The following is a 20,385-nucleotide window of genomic DNA, read 5'->3' on the forward strand; positions in this document are numbered from 1 at the left end:
CAGAAACACAAGCAGCAGTGCTCTTTCTCATACCCATTCTGGAAAGATGCAGTGAAATGACATAAGCACAGCATTACTCAGCTCATACACCCATCTCTGTGTACTCATTTCTGCCATGGGGGAGCTGTTGCAGATGGCTTGCAAGTTAAGCTGGATCTCGGTCACACACTTGACAGCTAGGGCCTTGAGATAAGAAAAGGGGTATTAGACGAGTGCCGTGTGTACTAGAGTAAGCGAAAGCTTTATCTGTATTTTCCTTTGGTCCACTCCCAATATAACATAGCAGGGTTTCTTCCTTTCTTAAGAGAAGCCCTTGTGGGCTCCCCCTTATGCTCATTGGGCTACTAATCACATCTTCTGCCTTTGGTGGGGGGTTTTTGATTTGTTTCGTTGTCCTTCTTTTAGCTAAGCAATACCTGCCTTTTAGTTCTGTGGTCTGGGCTCTGATTTGCTGCATATTCAAAACAGAGCACTGGTGTGGGGTTTTAAAAGAAAACACTACACTGAGGTCAGAGGAAGGGGCCTTCTACCAGGTCTAATAATTGGTCCCCAAGAGCCTGCCATTGTCTGTTCTGACTGGCAGTGACTCCAGGATCCCAGGCAGGGATTTTCTAATCACCTGCTCATTTTTGACTGAAGAGTCCATGGATTGAACTTGGGAACTTCTTGATGCAAAGCATGTACTGAGCAGTGGTCTCTTGCCTGTATGGAAATGTGGCCACTCACTGGCTTGAGCCACTTCTGGGTGGGGAGGGGAAAGAGCCTTAGCTGCAGCTGAGCTTTCTTCCTTGCTAAAACCAGCTGTGTTTGTCTCTGTGAACATGGCATAACCCCCTTTTCTGTTTGGAGCCATCTAATCCTTAGGGTGTTGTATTGTGTGATACCACATCTGTAAAAGAGATGTGAACCGGGTCTCCTAGCCATAGAATGGACGGTGCACTGTGAGCATGGCCACTGGCCAAGGGTGATGGAAGTTGTAGTCTATGACTACATCTGGAAAGCACCACATTGAGTGATGATGCTCCAGACCCTCTCATGTGTGCTTCCCAGTTTCTCGCGGAGTGAAGGTGGGATATAAACCCTGATGTGAAATATAAATGAAGGGGGCACAAAGCCTAAACAGAATGGAACAAAGTTGCTAAAATGCAGTGCCGTGTATATATATATTCTTTGTTTATATCAGGGATCGGCAAGGTCTATCTTGCCTGGGCCAGATTGGTCCCGCGGAGATTCCTCCGTGGGCTGGATTATGTGCGTGCCTGCGATTTTCAGCATCTGTGTGTGCACAGACGTGATTTCCAGCGCCGCAGAAGCAAGTCCCTGCGCTGCGCTGCGCTGGTATAGCGCGTGAGAGCGGGCTCCTCAGTTCGGGGGTGGCTCGTGGGCCGGTCAAACAACCTCCGCGGGCCACTTCCGGTCCATTGGCCTTAGGTTGCTGACCCCTGGTTATATGTTAATCCAAGTCATGACTAGTCAAGTCTCTGTTGGTGAACAGAGAAACCATAAAATGGACTGTATCTCAAGATAAATAGATGATTTGAAGATGTAATGCGATTCCAAGACATCTGCTGAACCCTTTAGTTGGTGGAAAGCTCGCCTGTATGAAAGTTTGGTATGCCAGGAGTTCTCTCCACAATCCACGAAAGGACACTACAGGGTATGAATCTATGCTTTCCCATTAGAATATATTCCCCCAGTGGCTGGTTTCTCTTATTATATTTTAAAGATACAACTCATGCGTAGCATCAAGAAGTGAAAGTATTGATAACGCGTTCTACTTGGGGAACAAATGCTCACATGAGTTGGAGTCGTATATTTGAGCAACTCTTTTACGAAGTAGAAAAGAGAGATAAGTTTTAAAAATATAAATATATATTCGAATTTTTTTACCTGTAATGCTTGGATATATCTGTGGATCTAAAGCTACATAGTTTGGTGCGGGGAAATGTGGATTGTGTGAGTCTGTGTAAAATTCAATATGTGGGAAATACCTTGGACTGCAGTTCCATTCATATTTACTGCTATGAGCTTTCTGCAGTTGCAGTTTGGGATAGCACAAGGCTCCTTCTCCTAACCATAGCTCAATGGTAGAGCACATGTTTTGCGTGCAGAAGGTCCTAATTTCAATCCCTGGCATCTCCAGTAAAAACAGGGGATCAAGGAAGAAAGATCTCTTTATCTGCCTGAGACCCTGAATAACCCTTGGCCTGGCTAAAATGTTTTACTAAGCCAAACCACAGTTTAGCATGAATGTGTGGACTCTTGGAGGTTGTGACTGCTTTGCTCTTTCCAAGTTGTTCTGTTCTGATGTGCCTTGCTAAACTGTGGCTTGGTGACCCAGCTGAGCCTTTGCTCATGGTTCAGTTCTCTCCAGACTAACAAGCCGTCACCAGGGTTTGTCCTGTGGCTTACGGCTCATGGAGAATTCCAGGAGAATTAAACCATGAACATGGTGGGGACAGAATGCTAAGCCAAATCATGACTTAGTGCGGCAGCAGAACCACCAGGGGGAGGAGCAAAGCAGCCTCAGTCTCCCCTCCGAGAACCTGCACATTTCTGCTAAACCATGGTTAGCCACATGCCACTGGCAATTGAAGTAGATAATACTAGCCTAGATTGACCAATGGTTGGACCTGGTAAAAGGCAGCTTCCTTCACACAGTTGGACCCTCTAGCCCAGTGCTGACTAACTGGTGAGTAATCACTCTCCAAGGTCTCAGAGATATTTGCCTGCCTTCCTACCTGTAATTTCTTTAGCTGGAGTTGGCAGCTATGCATGGGCTTATGCATCCTCTTATCAACTGCCCCCACCCTCACCCAAAATCCCTGAAGGTGGGCACTTAGGAATCCTCATCCTTAATATGCATGAATTGATAGATATCCTTGGCTAAGGCCCCAGTGTGGATTTTCTGAAAGGGAAATTTATTGTCTTTCCCCCCACCCCACTTGGCACAAAGCAATTTCTCACATGCAGCTGACCTTCAAACTGCACATATTGGAGATTTTTCTTTGGATAAGTACACTGGGAAGCCATTAGTCGTACCTTGGTTGGCTAACGCCTTGCAACTCGGAACGTTTTGGCTCCCAAACGCTGTAAACCCGGAAATGAGTGTTCCGGTTTGCGAACGTTCTTTGGAACCCAAATGTCTGACGGGGCTTCCGCAGCTTCCGATTGGCAGCAGGAGCTTCCTGCAGCCAATCAGAAGCTGCGCCTTGGTTTCTGAACATTTTGGAAGTTGAACAGACTTCCAGAACAGATTACGTTTGACTTCAGAGGTACCACTGTACTAACTTTCCAGCGTGTGTCCATGCATTTATTCAGCACTTATAGGGACAGGTAAAATAGGAAAATCTGAAAGCCACGTGTAGATTTAGCCATGTAGAATAGCTTTCTGTGTAGTGGGGACAAAGAGAAATAATTTTTGTGTCATTTAAAATATTTGTATGCTGCAATTTATCAAGGGGGTTTAATGCACGAAGCAGAGTAGGAAGGACTTTTTGCATACCTCCAGACCACAAGAGCTGTCTGCCTGAGGGCACCCATGTTGCTTCATGACATTCATGCATATTGCATTTCTGATATCCTCCCCACTTTCCAGTGCTCATTCAGTTGCACTTACCTCTTTGCTAGAAGAATTGTCCTTCTGAATCCCTGCACAAAGGAATTGATCCTATTGTAGCTAAGAAAGGAGGTAGGGGGGACCACTTGATTAAACTACAGGGTGGGAAAACTTCGTTCATATCTTTTCGTGTCCTCTGTTCCCAGTGGTAACCAAGCAGATCAAAATCGCATCCCTTGCTAAGCAGTCCTCGCTCGCCACCATCACCCTTGATGGCTTTGCACGCAGAGCCAATCAGCCCAGCGCTGCTGTAGCCCTCGGGTGCAAGGAACTGTAGGAGTGGGTGGGTCCGTTTTGAACAATAAACGAATGAAAACCACTTTCAAACTGACTACGCAGCATGTTTGTGTGCGTGTGTGTGTTTTCTAAAGAATAAAAATACATACCTAAAATACATGTCCCGTTGAATAAATAGAACCAACATCAGTGGACCTTGCCGAAACAATTTCAATAGACAGTACCGGAGAGGAATTGTCGATGGATAACTCAGATTTACCTGACACTACCAGGGGCTCAGAAACAGAGTGTGATTATGATGCAAGCATAGAAACTAATATAGATGATCCCGATTTCCCGGATGAGAACTCGAGAGTGAAAACGAAGAGGCGCGATACAGATTTAACACTAAACACAGTAGGTAAGTGAGTTTCCTTGTTAACGTAGGTTATAGCAGTGATTCCCAAACTGGGCTGGGGCAGGAAGCAAGTGTGTGCCACGAGAGGGGCCGGAAAATGAACCTTGGTTAAAACGAGTGCCCAAACCAGGTGCATTCGCTCTGTAGGGATGCCCTCTACCAGGGGTGGGGAACCTCACCTTTCCCCTTTCCCCAGGTTGCATCCCTTGCCCTCCTTGAGTTCTTTTGCCCGGCTGATACATGTTCCAGAACTGTGATGGTGTCTCTGCTTGTCCAGATGGAGAAGAGGTGGTGTCAGGGGAACCCCTGGCTTTTGCATGGCTGGGATTCGCACTGCCACACTAAGATCACATCCATTGCTCTGTCCACTTTTGCCTCTGGCCTCACCCACTGTCAGCGTGCGACTCCCAGAAGGTTCCTCACCCCTGATCTATACCCACACACTGTTTCTGCCACTCTTATTGGCAGAGATATCATCTGAAAGAAAGGGTATAAGGAAACGCCAAAATTCTCTGACAGCACCTTGCAATGCAGCAGAGAAGGCAACAGGTGAATCATAGAAATGTCACAGCTGCCAAGACAGCATCCTGGGTCCCTACCCTGCATCCAGGGTGAAAGGGGGCACTGGATGCAATTTTAGCTGTGCTCTCTGGCAGTCACGAAAAAGAGGCCCACACTGTTTGTCTAAAACAGGTGTGGGATGAACCCCTGGCCCTCCAGATGTTACTGAACTACAACTTCCATCAGCCTCAGCCAGGGATGATGGGAGGTGTAGTTCAGTAGCATCTTAAACCACACCTGGTCTAAAAGCTGCATGAGAAAAGGAAGCATCTAGTTCTGATAGTATGTAGATGGACCCGATCTAGTACTCTTTTTAAACCTGTTCATTTCAAAGGCGGAGATCTGACCTTGTGTGTAATTCTCCTGTTGGAATGCATGGGAATTCAAAAGTGCTAAGCTGTCTAGATTGTGCCCAGTCTTAGAACCTGGCAGTGAGTCAGACCTCAAACACTTTTTATCCCATCCTTTCCCCCAGTCTTGGTCTAGACATTATTAGCTAATGTCTTTTAACATGATTCTGCTACTAACTTTGTTATATGCATGGCATAGCTGCTAATTTAAAAAGCTGTTCTTTTTAAGCTACCTTTGAGAAAGAGTAAGCTTGCCATAGACGTTTCCCACCTTTTTCTGCATGTTTCTGCATTCAAATGTCTGTATGTCTTTATTCTGTGTCCTAATTCTGCTCTAATAACCTCTCTTTCTTTCTCTTTCTCTTTTAAATTCATACTTCCATTTGCAGCTCCAGATCTTTCAACTTCATGCTGTTCTGTAAAGAACAAGGGTGTAGCAGGAAAAACAAAAGCTTTAACCATTAAGTGCACCCTTCCTGATGTCCAGGCTTTTCATTTGCCTCTGATGTGCTTGCTGGTGGCTGTGTGTATGTGTATGATTCCTCCCTCCCCTTCAAGCACCAGCCTCCACTTTCCTTGTAAAAGATAATTTTCTGTTCATATAAGGTACAAAGAGATCAGTGGCCAGCTCCAAAAGAAATGTGCACCCAGTGGCTTGTATTAGTTCTTTTTGACTTCTTCTGTGGCTTGTATTAGTTCTTTTTGACTTCTTCTGTGGCTAAGGGCAACCGCACACACCCATTGCCATATCTCAGAATGCTTCTAACTCTCCCCGTTCGAGATGTAGTCTGCAGTGCAGCAGAGGAGTGTAAGCTGCTGCTGTACGGCAGGTCAGGCATCTTCTCCATCTAACCTAAGTTTTACTGCTCCCAGCATATTACCTCCTCCCTTTAAACTGAAGATTTAACTGAAGGTACAGTGGAACCTCGGTTGTCGAATGTAATCCATTCTGGAAGACCATTCAACTTTGAAAACGTTCGACAACCCAAGCGCAATTGCCAGTTGGCAAAATCCACTGAAAAAATGGAGGGGGGAAATGAAGAAATGCGCCACAGAAGCCATTTGACTTCCAAGGCATGATCAAAAATGGAAGCATTCACTTCCAAGTTGTCGGCGTTCGGGTTCCGAATTGTTCGGCTTCCGAAGCGTTCGACAACCGAGGATCCACTGTTCAAAGCTTTGGGATTCTTCTGCATGCAGAACATATGCTTTTCCACTGAGCACTGCTTCCTCCTCATTTGGGAAGAAAGAACATCTAAATTCTCTTTTCAGCTGTGCAGAACTCATTTCACGGTTCCTTGGATCCTGGCCAGTGCGCAAAATGTTATTGTGTGTTAACCTACAGTTGTCCAGGATAGTCCTGAGTTCATCTGTCACCCCCTCCAATATCAGCTTGATTCAAGTATATTGTCTGTAAACAGTGAAAGTCTGGCATAAGGCAGGGATGGGTAGCTTGTGGTCCTCTAGATGTTGAAGGACTCCAGCTCCCATCAGCCTCTGCCAGCATGGTCAGTAGCCAGGAGTGAGAGGAATTGTGGTCCAGCATCACCCAGAGAGAACCTCTGTGCTTTCTTTGGAACTGGGGAGCTGGTGCAGTTTTAGTAGCTAAGACCATCAGGAGGAAACCGCAGTGGTGGGAATTGTAAGACAAAAACATCTCCAGAGGGCACCTGTTTGGCAATGGCTGCTGTAAATTTTTTGAGCAATGTGCCCCAAACTTCTAGTACTTGGAGCACGTTTAAATTATTATTTCCTCACTGAGTTGAAACTGGATGCACATTGTTTGCCAGATACCTTGAGCAGGTTTGGTATCTCCATTGATATTGTCTGCTGTCCTTCGCCCTGTGCATTGTGCAGTTGTCTGTAACTCAGGTACAGGTTGGCACTGTCTAGCCATGGGATTCCCCTCCTCTATTAGCAAAAGGCTGCATCAGGGAACAGACACATCCTTACTCCCTCCTGCCAGATTGCATCTCAGTCTGGTCCGTATTATTGGCAGAGAGAGGGAAGATAAGTGCTAGGCATGGTCTTCGCCTCTGCCAATATGATATTGCTCCTTGCTCATTCAACAGGTTACCTTAATGTTCGATGCTTTCGCTCCACTGTTGTGTCCTGGCACAGAGTTTGGTCTTTGAATTTTTTGGCTGTTCTGGAAACTGCCCAAATTGCTACTCTATTCCCTGTTCCTCCTAGTGGGCTCTGGTATAATAAAACTCCTCGATCAAAGCCTTGTATCTCCAACCAGTTGCCATATTTCATCTAACTTTGGAGTTAGGTTTTCAGCACTTCCCCCTCCCCTTTCTGTATTTGTCTGTCTGTCCTGGAGCTGACTTTTATGTACATTCATCCACCAGCAGTATTCTGCCGGGGACAATCAGTTTGTTTCGTGACGTCCAAAGGTCAGGGAAGGGAATTCTAAAAAAGTTCTTTATTAACTCAGCTGCCTAGCAGTTTCTTGTCTCTTAGGAGAGGTGTGTTGAATTTTGAATGGCTTCCCATAACAACAAAAACTCAAAGTGGTCTACAACAAGAATAAAATACAGTAATCAAATAAAATGTATTAAAAACGTAAGGGTCAAAACACCTAGCCGCTGGTGCTGCACAAATGAAACTGCTTCTCAGGGTTGGTTGCCCATCCACAATGATCACCTGCAAGCATGCAGGTCACATGGCCACACTCTTCCCCCACTAGGGTGAGGTGTTTATCTCCTTTAAAAAACAAGCTAATTCATTTTAAATTTGCATCTAAATTAGCACATGCAAATATGTGCCTTTTTGTTGTTGTTTTGGCAGTTAACTTTCTCTTATTTTGGGGGTATTGCACAAGTGCCCCCTCTGGCTGTTGCTGGATATGTCAGCATCGTTTAAGTTCAGGGACAAGCCAATCTTTTGGGGAGTGTGGAGTAATGGGGCATAAAAAGTCATAGTACTGCTTGGAGCTGGGTCAGTCCCCCGCTGAGGATCTCTCCTCAAAACCCACCTCTTCCATAAAGGTGTTGACTTTATCCCTTGGTCCCTCACCCTGGTCCAAAACTATGCAGACATTTTAATTGTTGCTGATATACACACAACACATTTCCATTACGTCTCCATTTGTTGTCTCGCCCCACAATTGATGGTATGTTCCTGGAGCTTTGGTCCAAAGGCACATGATGTAGCCATCTTTCTGAAGCCAAGCAAACCAGGGTCCGGCTCTTGGGGATCCTTGCAGGATATAGCAATGCAATTACAGTGGTACCTCGGGTTAAGTACTTAATTCGTTCCAGAGGTCTGTACTTAACCTGAAACACTTCTTAACCTGAAGACCACTTTAGCTAATGGGGCTTCCTGCTGCCGCCGCGCCACCGGAGCACGATTTCTGTTCTCAACCTGAAGCAAAGTTCTTAACCTGAGGTACTATTTCTGGGTTAGTGGAGTCTGTAACCTGAAGCATATGTCACCTGAGGTACCACTGTAAATGTATTTAAGGCTGTAAGCTCCTAAATGCAAGAGGCTGAGAGTTCTGTTTGATTTTTCTCCTTTATTTACTCTTAAGTTTACCCCATTTATTCCCCCTCGACTGCTTTGTTGCAGGGACCACATAATAACTTGCTCCGCATTTGTAAGGAATCAATTTTTTAGCATTGCCGCACCTATACTGCGGAACTCTCTGCCTCTTGATATCAGGCAGGAGGCTTCACTGTACTTTTCAGCACTGGATAAAAACATTTTATGCAAGTGGTCAAGTGGGTATATATGGAGTGTGCGAGTCAATTTCTCCCAAACTGTGAAGGGTTGTTACCTTGAACTTGTCCCAGTAGCAAACTGGCAACCAGCACAGGCCTCTGAGCAAAAGTGTTATATGCTGACAAAGTCTCGTTCCTGGCAGCAGTTACGCTGCAGCATTCTGCACTCCCTGCAGCTTCCAGATCAAGCTCAAGGAAAGCCCCACGAAGAGCACATTCCAGTAGTCTAATCTCAAAGTAACCAATGCATGAACTGCTGTTAGGCATTAAATGTTGGGAGGGCAGGGTTATTACTGTAAAACCTTTTACCTAATCTCTGCCTTGTTTCAATCAATGGTTTGCAACATGAATTTATCTCGCTTGAATAGTGATGTGCTTAGGTAATTTTAGACTCTGGTTTCTGGCACCTCTCGGGCGGGTGCCATTGCGGGCCGGCAATCTCCCTGCCCACTTCTTGCCTTTACATACTTCTGAGAAAGTATGAAAATGAACATTTCAAGTCAAAATGGATGGTAGCCAGTGTGTGCGAGTCTACACTTTTTTTTAGATCTATGACTCCACCTAGCTCCTAGCCGCTCCTGGGTGCAATTGCTCAAGCTATGGGACAGAGCCAATTCGGATTTCCTTTTCTTCAATCCATCTCCCATGTAGCGGTAGTGGGCCTTAAGTTTTTAAGCCAGGCCTCTACCATTGCACACAAGCATTTTCTCAAGGGCCCTTCTGAGCTGCCCTAGCCACCCGCCTGAATCTATGAGAACAAGGGAGGCAGGGGCACATTTATTTGACCTGCACCAGAACCAGGGGCAACCCCCAAACCAGCTAGGGAGACAGCTTGCCATAGTTTTTAGCACCTCCTCGGGCACTGAATGCAGCTGTTGTCAAACCGGCACCCGTTCAGGGCTGCCCCAAGTCACCTGGTTACTTGCTGTAACAACTTCATGGTGAGTTCTGGCACCTATTTTTTCTTGGGGGGGAAAAGCACTGGCTGTAAGTAAAATGTATTGCCTTCTTTGCTGGCTCTGGGAGCTGCAACTGCTTAACTTGTTCTAGACCAGGCAACTTAGGCCTTTTCAGAGACCCAAGACCCAAACATGCATTTGGGGACCCGTTTCTCAATCTTTCACCATACATTTGCATGGTGGTAGTATGCCTGTTGCAACCCGCCTTGGATCAGACCACAGCACACTAGTGAGTCCGCGCCCAGCAATTGGAAGACCTAGGCAATCTTCAAAGATTATACTGAGGAGTTGTGTTAGGGTTCTGTGTCTCAAGCGACACTTAAGGCTGTCTGCAAAGACATGTTTTCGGTCTTATATAACCCCCTATTTCAGCCGTCAGTGGCCCACTTCAGATGTCATTATTTCAGTCTTATTTCAGACTAAGAGCAGTATTTAAGCCAATTCATGAAGACAGCTAAAACTAAAGGCGCACACTTCCAGCCTTATTGAATTGAAGTTCACACTTCTCTCTCCCTGTTTTAAAGGTGTGTGATGATTTCAGGATTATTATTATACTTTTATGGCATGGATCAGATCTCCCAATGAGGTCGCATCCGCAGGAGTCCCTCTCTTGCGGAGCACAGTGATCAGTTGGGGCATAGACATAAATTACTGCCATGGTAATTGTCAGCTACTTTGTAAGGCTTGCCCGAAAAATGAAAATGTTTCATATATTGTGGGTTAGCTGGGGCTCAGTGGGGAATCTTTCGTTGTGATTCCTGTTGGGATGCTCCCCTTCCTCACCCTCCCATTTGCAGTCCCCTGCACACCCCCAAATTCTGTTTCAGGGGGCTTCCAACTTCTCTCCTTCTTCTCTGCAGTGTGCTCCCAAAACAAGACCCTTAACAGCTTGGGCCCAGGGTACCTTATTCCTCAGATCCCTACGTGATCACAGGTGTTTAGGGGAGTGTCACTGCTATTGGTCCGTTGTGGCTTAGATGCACAGCTTGCGTCCACCAGGAGCCATGCAGTCAGTAATGTGGGGCTGACTCTGTGGACATCTCTCCTGGCTGAGGTCAGATAGATCCCCTCCCTGTTGAACTTCGGGTGCTTTGTGAAGACCTTTTTAGTTCAGCAGGCTTTTTAAAGTAAGCCCCCACCCCATTTTATGGATAATTTAACTTTATCTTTTGTATCTGTTTTGTACCTCATTGTACATTGCTTAGAAACTACAGTGCTTTTAAAATTTGTTATTATCGATAAATATCCTGTATATCAAAGATTTCAACGTAAAATGAATTGTGTTGCAAGAAACCTACAACCATACATAAGGTTGCACAATTTTCTGGAGCTCTGTCGCTCCACTGCATAAGAAACATACCATACCCCATTTCGCCGTAAAAAATATTGTTCTGTTGCCTTCCCTCCCCTAACCCTTGCTATATTCATTTATTTAACCATATTACAATTCCCTATCTTTGCACAATCCATTCAACAATTGGCGCTCCTCTTTTCATTTCCCTTTTTGTTTTAAAAAAACAACATAGGTTGTTTGCCCTTAGAATGTCCAGCTTCTTCGCTATGGAAAACAATACCTGTATTGTTTCATCTTCTGTATGAGAAATAAATGAAAAACATCATGTTAATGTGCATTGGACTGAGGGTGAGCGAGGAGTTAAACGATGGAATTCCCTCCTACAGAATTCAGCAATGGCCACCAATCTAGATGGCTTTAAAAGAGGCTGGGACAAATTCATGGCAGAGGAGGGAGAGTCTTTGTTCTACTTCCATGGTCAGAGGCAGTCATGCTTTGGAATACCAGTTGCTGGAAACTGTAGGAGGGAGAGAGCGCTGTTGTGCTCTCGGGTCCTGCTTTGAGGATTTCTATGGGCATCTGGTTTAATTACATAAATTACATGTGAGAACAGGATGCTGGTCTAGATGAGCCATTGGCCTGATCCAGATAAAACTTATGTAATTAAACACACAACACAAATACAAACACCCTGGTGTTAATCAGTATATGAATTGTTAAAAGATCTACTCCGAAGCAGTGGCTTAGCATGGGTTGCTGGTGCCCAGGGCAACGCAAGTGTTGCACCCCTCTGGTGGACTGGGCAGCTGGGGGGAGGAAAGGGTGAGCTGGCCCAACCTCATCGGGGCATCAGCCGCACGGAGGAGGCGCTGTCCTAGCCCTGAAGGCTCGGACCGGGTGCAGCTTGCCTCCCTGCAGCTCCGGAAGGTTGCAGGAGCTCAGCCATGCTGAGGGAGCCTGCTGTGGGTTGTCTAGTTGTGCCCACCCCTCGGACCCCTGCCCACTACACCACTGCTCCAGAGGAGCCCCAAACCCTCTAGAGCAGAGTTTCTGGGGGCTGCAGAAGGGAGGGAGAGGAAGAGGAAGGCTTGTTGGGTGAGCAGAAGTCTGTTGTGCTTGGGCAAAGGCAGTGTTGCACACATCCCCTTATACTCCCCAAACAAGACTGTGTATTGAGCCTCTCTGCTGGGTTTCCAGTGCATGAAATTCTCTGTGTACATCCAGGGGAGCAAGCGGGGTGCAGGCTTCCTATCGAGTAACTCCTTTGGCGTGGGAGATTTTCATGTGAGCAGCATACGGCCATCATTTCCCTTTGCAAATAAATGTCCAACTGCCTCTGAATACGAAGCTAAATCTCAATCCTCAACTTGATTTCCACCTCTCATGACCGGCAGAGAGATTAAACAAGGTGGTGAGTGTATGATGGAGCCTTCTGGAGTATCTGAACAATGAAAGAATGTGGTTAAAGTTCTGGACATGGCCAGATTTGGGTCTTCAAGGGAGGAATTTAAACCCCAAGGGCACAGGACCCGAAACTGCAAAGTTCAGATTTTTGCCTTGTCTTTATCTCTCTCGCATCTTTTTGCTCTCTTTCCCCACAGCTTCAGCATCAGATAGCGCAGAGCCATCCTCTGAAGAACAAGAGAAATCACTTGACAAACCAAAACAGAAAAAAACTCGCTGCTTCATGTGCCGGAAGAAGGTTGGGCTTACCGGTAAGTTCCTTTTCATTTCAGTAACTTGAAATTCGAGCTGTAGATCAACAGTAAGAACTTACTTCTGCCTTTGAAATACAGTGGTACCTTGGGTTACATATGCTTCAGGTTACATACACTTCAGGTTACAGACTCTGCTAACCCAGAAATAGTACCTCGGGTTAAGAACTTTGCTTCAGGATGAGAACAGAAATCGGGCTCCAGCGGTGCAGCAGCAGCAGGAGGCCCCATTGGCTAAAGTGGTGCTTCAGGTTAAGAACAGTTTCAGGTTAAGAACGGACCTCCGGAACGAATTAAGTACTTAACCCGAGGTACCACTGTAGACACGTCTGGATCCTCTAACATTGAGCTCAAACCAGCCCCTGCCTTTTACTCCCCCGTTTAGAGGAGGTGGTGCAAAGCGTGGTGATTTGGTGTGTGTCTTTTCAACTACAGTGGTACCTTGGTTTACAAACTTAATCCGTTCCAGAAGTCCGTTCTTAAGGCAAAGCATTCTTAAACCATAGCGTGCTTCCTTTAGCAGCAGGGGACTCAATTTACAAATGGAACACACTGAACATGTTCTGCTTCCTAGGCAAAGTTCACAAGCCAAAACACCTACCTCCAGGTTTGCAGCGTTCTTAATCCAAGTTGTTCATAAACTAAGCTGTTCTTAAACCCAGGTACCACTGTATCTTTATAGCAGCTGCTATTTGATGCATCTTATTATTACTGCTAATTACGGTTGGAAGCCTGCTCTTAATTGTTAAATTGGGTTTTTAGAAGACTTGTGTTTTTTTAATGCAAGTTTTATAAGACTTGTGTTTTCTTTATGTAAGTTGTACATAACTTGGCAATCCACCCAGCTGAAGGGCAAGTTGTGAAGGTTCTGAGCAAGTAATAATGAAATGGTGTATTTATTATTAACATTACTGGTGTCACGTTGTCACTGTGCCCTTCAACTTGCGATGAGCTGACAAGCAGCCTTTCATCCAGTCTGATCTGAAATGTTGTGCAGCAAATTACTTTGGGGGGTCCCCTGCAGCACAATATACACCCAGAAGGCTTTGTTTGGCCAGAATCGAGTCTACACTTCCAGAACGGATGCTAAATACATTACTTCTTGCAAATGAGCCACCATGGCCACTAGAGGTCCATGAAAATTTTTGTCCTGGGCTTTTTAGACTCGTCTACTCATGTACTGGGACATGGGTGGCGCTGTGGGTTAAACCACAGAGCCTAGGGCTTGCTGATCAGAAGGTCGGCAGTTCGAATGCCCACGACGGGGTGAGCTCCCGTTGCTCGGTCCCTGCTCCTGCCAACCTAGCAGGTCGAAAGCATGCAGTGCAAGTAGATAAATAGGTACCACTCCGGCGGGAAGGTAAACGGCGTTTCTGTGCGCTGCTCTGGTTTGCCAGAAGCGGTTTGGTCATGCTGGCCACATGACCCGGAAGCTGTATGCCGGCTCCTTTGGCCAATAAAGCAAGATGAGTGCTGCAACCCCAGAGTCATCTGCGACTGGACCTAACAATCAGGGGTCCCGTTGCCTTTTACCCATGTACTATCTGAAACCAAAGGGGCACACATTGCTTTGTACCCAGGTGTGTGGCTGAAAGGACTCCCTCGGAAGGGGGTTGACTCTCCTTCCTTGGAGATTTTTAAATTGAATGGCTGGCCATCTGCCCTGGATGCTGCAGTTGAGATCCCTGCATTGCCAGATGTGAAATACATAGACATTAAATTCAGCTCTCCTGCCCCGCTAAGCGCTTTGAGCAAAGGAAGTGCACCCCGCTCTTCTCCTGACCCCCAAGCCTCTTACAGCCTCCCTGTCTTCTCTCCTCCGCAGGATTTGAATGCAGGTGCGGCCACGTTTACTGCGGCGTCCACCGCTACTCAGACGTCCACAGTTGCTCTTACAATTACAAAGCGGACGCAGCCGAGAAGATCAGAAAAGAGAATCCTGTAGTCGTCGGGGAAAAGATCCAGAAGATTTGAACTGCTACACTCTAGCTGGAATATTAAACAAAAACGAAAAAAAAACCACAAAAAATATATGACCATCTGCAGATGAAATTGACTTGAGCTTCTTCCCCTCGCCCACCCCCTTCCCAACTCTTCCTCCCCTCCTGCTTTAGTCATGCCGAATCATGCATGTCATCCAAAAGCATAGGTTCCCCCCTTCCCCCTTTTAGAACATGACTAAACTTTATTGCAATGCCCCCACCACCACCACAACAGCTGAAGAGTTAAGCAACCTTTACACTTGTGAGATTCACTATAGGAGTCCCTGTGGGGCCCCTGAATAAATACGATGGCTATTCAAGTATTATCCTTTTGAAATAATTTTTAATTTTAGTTGAGTGCAGAGGGCTTTTTATAATACCGACACAGAGATATATCGGAAGGCAGCAGCGCTTTTGTTTGTATTTCTCTCTCTTCTGTTGTACTCAAACATGCATGCATTAACCTGGCCGTTTTTGTTTTCCGGGGATTTCCCCACCTCTCTCTTTTTTTGTATATAGCTTTCCTTTCCTTTTCTCTGCAGCACGATTTCCCTCCCCCCCCCCCCCAATAACGCCTCGTACGGCACAACTAGCGATCAGTAACTGAATGTATTTTAATCATTGCGGCTGCTTGGGTTTTTGTTTTTGTTTTGTTTTCCGTTCTCCTCCCCCATTAACAAAGGTTTATACATATGTTAGCATAATAGCTTGTTTGCACCCCCCACTACCTATTTATGTATGAATCATTTGTAATGCGTGAGTCTGAGCGTGTGATTGATTGATAGAGAGAGAGAGAGAGAGAGAATTCTGAGATTCTAAAGTTTGCGTGTGGGATTTTTGTTTTTCCTTTTCAAAGATAACTTCTAGGATATTTCTTCCCACCCCCTTCTCCCCTGTGTGTGTGTGTGTGTGTGTTCTGGGACGGGGGGGAGGGTGGGGGGGTTGTCTGCACTTCCTTGCCGACTGCAGGTTTTCTTGGGGTTTATGTTATTGGGTCCTTTATGTACACCAATATGAAGAATGATGACGTTTTAACTGTATTGTATTTATGTTCATCCACGTCTTTAACTTTGATTAAAATAAAATTTTAAAAAATTGGGATTTGGAGGCGATGGTACGCGTTGCTTTGTACCCGGAAGGACTCCCTCGGAAGGGGGTGGACTCTCCTTCCTTGGAGATTTTTATACAGAGCTTGGGTGGCCATCTGTCGTGAATGCTGCAGATCAGATTCCTGCATTGCAGAGGGCTGGACTAGATGACTCTTGGGGCCCCTTCCTACTCTACCACTCTGTGGATGGACTGTAGCTCAAGTGGTAGAGTCTCGGATTTGCACCAGGAGGTCCCAGGTTTAATCCCCAGCACCTCCAGGTAGGACGCAGGGGGTCTGGAATCGTCATACAGAGCATCGTCTCCCTTCACTGAGCTATGGTTCAGTCTGCTTCAGTCACTCATACAGAATCTCTCTACCCTCATCACCACCACACCAAACTCACTTAAAGTGCGTGGCTCCCCCCCCCCCCAAGAATTCTGGGAACAGCAGTTTGTTAGGGATGCTGGGAATTGTAGCTTTGTTGCAGCGGTTCTCAACCTGTGGGTCCCCAGATGTTGTTGGACTAGAGCTCCCATCATCCCTGAGCTCCGGCCTTGCTAGCTAGGGGTGATGGGAGTTGTAGTTCAACAACATCTGGGGACCCACAGGTTGAGAAAGGCTGGTTTAGGGGGTCCAACAAGAGAAGCCATGTGTTTTAAATGTCTGGGGTGGAGCATTGGTCCAAGAGCACAGGTGGATGGACCCAGACCGTGTGTGGTCCTCAGACACTCTCCCTTTGGCCTGCCAAGCCCTAACACATTGGTAGGCAAGCTAAGGGCTGGGCGTCGGATGCGGCCCAATCGCCTTCTAGATCCGGCCCACGAATGGTCCAGGAATCAGCGTGTTTTTACATGAGTAGAATGTGTCCTTTTATTCAAAATGCATCTCTGGGTTATTTGTGGGGCTTGCCTGGTGTTTTTACATGAGTAGAATGTGTGCTTTTATTTAAAATGCATCTCTGGGTTATTTGTGGGGCACAGGAATTCGTTCATATATTTTTTTCAAAATATAGTCCAGCCCCCCACAAGGTCAGAGGGACAGTGGACCGGCCCCCTGCTGAAAAAGTTTGCTGACCCCTGCTCTAACGCTTTCCCCGCCGTGTCCAGCTAATCGGCTATCACTTGGATGACGCGGAAAATGTCACTGTTATCAAGACTGCGAAGCATCTTAAGGTCCACAATCCTGCTGAACTGAAGCTCTGGGGAGCAGAGGGGGGAGGTTTTAAATAAGTGGGTGTGGAATAAGTGTGTTACTCCCCGTGCCCCCTGAATGGTCTCAAGGAAGGTTCAGCGATTTAAAGCACAACATGAAAAACAAACAACTTGCAAGAATAGGGCAGGTCCTAATCTCGGATTTTCAAGGCTAAGGTTAGAGGCTAAGGTGCATCTTCAGCATTCACGGAAAACACTAGTGAAATTGCCACACTGCCATTATTCAGTTTAATTCTTCAGTATTAAAAGACTGTAGCATTTAAATGTGGTGTGAGCCTATGCATGTTTACTCAGAAGCCGGTCCCGCTGAGCTAAATAGAGCTTCCAGGAAGGGTGTGTTTGGTAGCGCCAGAGTGTCCAAGCTGTTCCAAATAGGTTTATCAGTTATCCTTACAACCCTGCCTGTAGGGCAGTGCAGTATTGCCCCCATATTGCAGATTGGAAGACTGATGCCCGGAGTGCTTTGCCTATTGCAACCTAATGTTTTTTGTGCCTTTCCGCCCAAAGAACTAATTTGCTTGAAGCAGCTTCCCAAAGCGTTTACCTAAACGCGACTACCAAAGGTCCTGTGCGTTTAAGGAATTCTTTCTGAGCTGCAATTGAGAGAGAGTCATGCTGAGAACTTTGGGCTTTGCCCAGCCAATATAGGCAACGTTCAGGGCTGCTGAAGGGCTACAGAGTTTGGATTTGGATTTGACAGCTTCCCCATTCCTGAATGGTGCAAAGGAAATTCAGGCAGCATCAAAGATGATTGGGAAAGAGACTCTCTTTTTGTCTGTGATTCCACATCTCATGCCAGCAGCCTTCCCTCAACCTGGTGTCTTCCAGATGTTTTGGAAGCTGCTGGCTGATGGGAGTTGTAGTCCAAAACATCTGGGAGACACCCGGTTGAGGGAGGCGCAGTCCAAAGTTCATGAAGTTTGGGGAAAGTGTGCCTGCCCTCCCTCAACTGCTTTTGTTATAACCAGCCTGGATCTGGTTAGCAAATGTTTGGAAAGGGCTGGGCTGGTGGGGAGGGTGGGCAAAGGGGGATGAAGGTTGCTGTCGAGTCACGCCAAACTCTGGGATTCATTAGTTTCCTGGGCTGCCGGCAGCAACCTTCGGAAGGGGTGGTCTGCAGGGAAGGGCTCTGATTGGCTCTTTCGTACAGGGAGGGGAGGGGCTTGTCAGAAGTACAGAGGCGAATGCCACAGCTGCAAAGTCTCTTTTGACTTTCTGTGTCTGCAAGAAGGAGGTGAAATGTCGTTTATCCCTGCGGACGAGGATTCGGACTTCCCCATTCAGAACCTGCCTTACGGGGTCTTCTCCACCAAGGAGCAGGTAAGGAAGAGGCTGGCTTTGTGTGTACATTTTGGGCTATTTGTCTCTGCGCTGAGCAAAGAAAGATCTCTGTGTGAGAGAGACACCATAAAGTTAAAGCACACGGAATCCTGGGGACTATTGCTAGTTAAGTGTGCTGGGTTCTGTGAGGGATAAACTACAGTTCCCTGGATACTTTAGGGGAAACTGCTAAATGTGCTGGGATGTGACCATAGCTAGCAAGGTTGGGAACTTTGCTTGATGATTGCTTAGTTATAACACTGTTTATGTCTATATTGCTACATTTATATCTCTCTCCCAGGAGATACATATATATTTCTTCCTGTTTTAGCCTCACAACAACCCCTTGAGGAATGATGATAAGCAAAGGCTGTTTTATTTTGACCCTTCTCTGTGCACACACTTTTAAAAGAATCAGAGAACTGTAGAGTTGGAAGGGGGTCTGAGGGTCATCTAGTCCAACCCCCTGCTGCAAGAATCTTGCCCAACATGGGGCTCAAACCCGCGAACCTGAGATTAAGAGTCTTGACGCTCTACCAACTGAGCTATCACTGGTCATATGTCAATGGCTGTGTGGTGGTAGCTTCAATTATAAGCTGAGCAACAACCCAAGTAGTATGTAATGGTACCAAGAGACACTCTGTGCAGGTGGTGATTTTATCAAGAAAGACTTCATTTTGTGCCAATTAATAGATGCTCTGATTTTCTTCCTTCCCGCTGCTTTCCAAACATTCTTTTTGAAATTAACCTTTCCTTCCTGACTTTTCGGCAAAGATCGGTGCCTCATTTTTACCTTAATTGATTCCTAATTTTCTGAACTTTCAAACACTGTTGGGAAAAACTGGGAGCATTTCCAGAAGAGACAGTTATTGAGCATTCAACCTGAATTGCTTGCAGGAATGTTAGGCAATGTACCGGTAAGTTTATTTCATGAACATTTTTATTCTGATTTGTTTGTGGGGAGGTTAGATGATGATGCATCGACGCTATTGTTATCCCACACATTCCGGGGCGTTTTCTTGTCACTTTCTTTATTGCAAAACGTCTTAACTTTTGGGGAAGCATTTGTCTGGCTGGGAAAGCCTGTCACAACAAAAATGTTTTCAAGTGTTTCCACAGAGCCGATGCCTTTTGTATCTTGAGAGGAATGCCATTTCAGGGGCAGCCAAACTAAAAACTCTGCTCTGAGTTACTGCAGAGCAGGCTTCTGAGATCTTGGGAACTTGCAAGAGAAACTTTTCAAGAGAGTTTAGAGTGTTGGAAGGTTTGGATCACACAAAAGAAAATACTTCTTCATGCAGTGCAGAGTTAAACCATGGAACTCACTCCCACTGGAGGCAGTGACAGCACCAACTTGGATGGCTTTAAAAGAGGATTAGACGAATTCATGGGGGAGAGAACTCCTCTGCAGGCTTCTCTCAGGTTAACATAGGATTTTTAAAGTTTTCCCAAAAGACAATATAGGGACTGTGGTTACCCAGAGGCAGCTGTCAGAAAAAAATCAGGGCAGTTGGCACATATGGCTTAGCCCTCTAAGCTTCAGGTCATGCATTAACTTGTCTGTTTGCAGAAAGTCCTGCTAAGCAAACATTTTGGGATGCGTTTGTGAATATTTAGATAGAGCTAGATTTGTCTCCTGCTCTCCCCTGTCCTATGCATATTTGGGGGAAAGGGCTGTAGCTTACCTGCCCACAGAGTGTCTCACCAGAGTGGTGCATGCTCTGGTTATTTCCCACTTGGACTACTGCAATGCGCTCTATGTGGGGCTGCCTTTGAAGGTGACTACAACTAATCCAAAATGCGGCAGCTAGACTGGTGACTGCGAGTGGCCGCTGAGACCACATAACACCTGTCCTGAAAGACCTACATTGTCTCCCAGTACATTTCTGGGCACATTTCAAAGTGTTGGTGCTGACCTTTAAAGC

The 20,385-nt window shown here is 46.1% G+C and overlaps 2 protein-coding genes across 8 annotated transcripts in view; both read left to right on the forward strand.

The window, feature by feature from the left end:
• The window catches only part of ZFAND6 (zinc finger AN1-type containing 6), a 77,727-nt gene extending 61,787 nt beyond the window's left edge, over window positions 1–15,940 (forward strand). For 5 of the 7 annotated variants that reach the window (XM_080980533.1, XM_080980532.1, XM_080980536.1 and 2 more), the window contains exons 5-7: window positions 4,035–4,256; window positions 12,744–12,857; window positions 14,683–15,940. In XM_080980533.1, the coding sequence (XP_080836659.1) occupies window positions 4,035–4,256; window positions 12,744–12,857; window positions 14,683–14,831 (485 nt within the window). In that variant the 3' untranslated portion in view covers window positions 14,832–15,940. The remainder of the gene's footprint in view (window positions 1–4,034; window positions 4,257–12,743; window positions 12,858–14,682) is intronic. The other 2 variants (XM_080980537.1, XM_080980538.1) reach the window with 2 other exon arrangements.
• Window positions 15,941–18,300: 2,360 nt separating this feature from the next.
• The window catches only part of FAH (fumarylacetoacetate hydrolase), a 30,517-nt gene continuing 28,432 nt past the window's right edge, over window positions 18,301–20,385 (forward strand). Inside the window, exon 1 of the mRNA XM_080980499.1 lies at window positions 18,301–18,460. Within this exon, the coding sequence (XP_080836625.1) occupies window positions 18,380–18,460 (81 nt within the window). The 5' untranslated portion in view covers window positions 18,301–18,379. The remainder of the gene's footprint in view (window positions 18,461–20,385) is intronic.

This window comes from Podarcis pityusensis, assembly GCF_964106645.2.
Source record: "Podarcis pityusensis genome assembly, chromosome: 14".
Taxonomy (NCBI): domain Eukaryota; kingdom Metazoa; phylum Chordata; class Lepidosauria; order Squamata; family Lacertidae; genus Podarcis; species Podarcis pityusensis.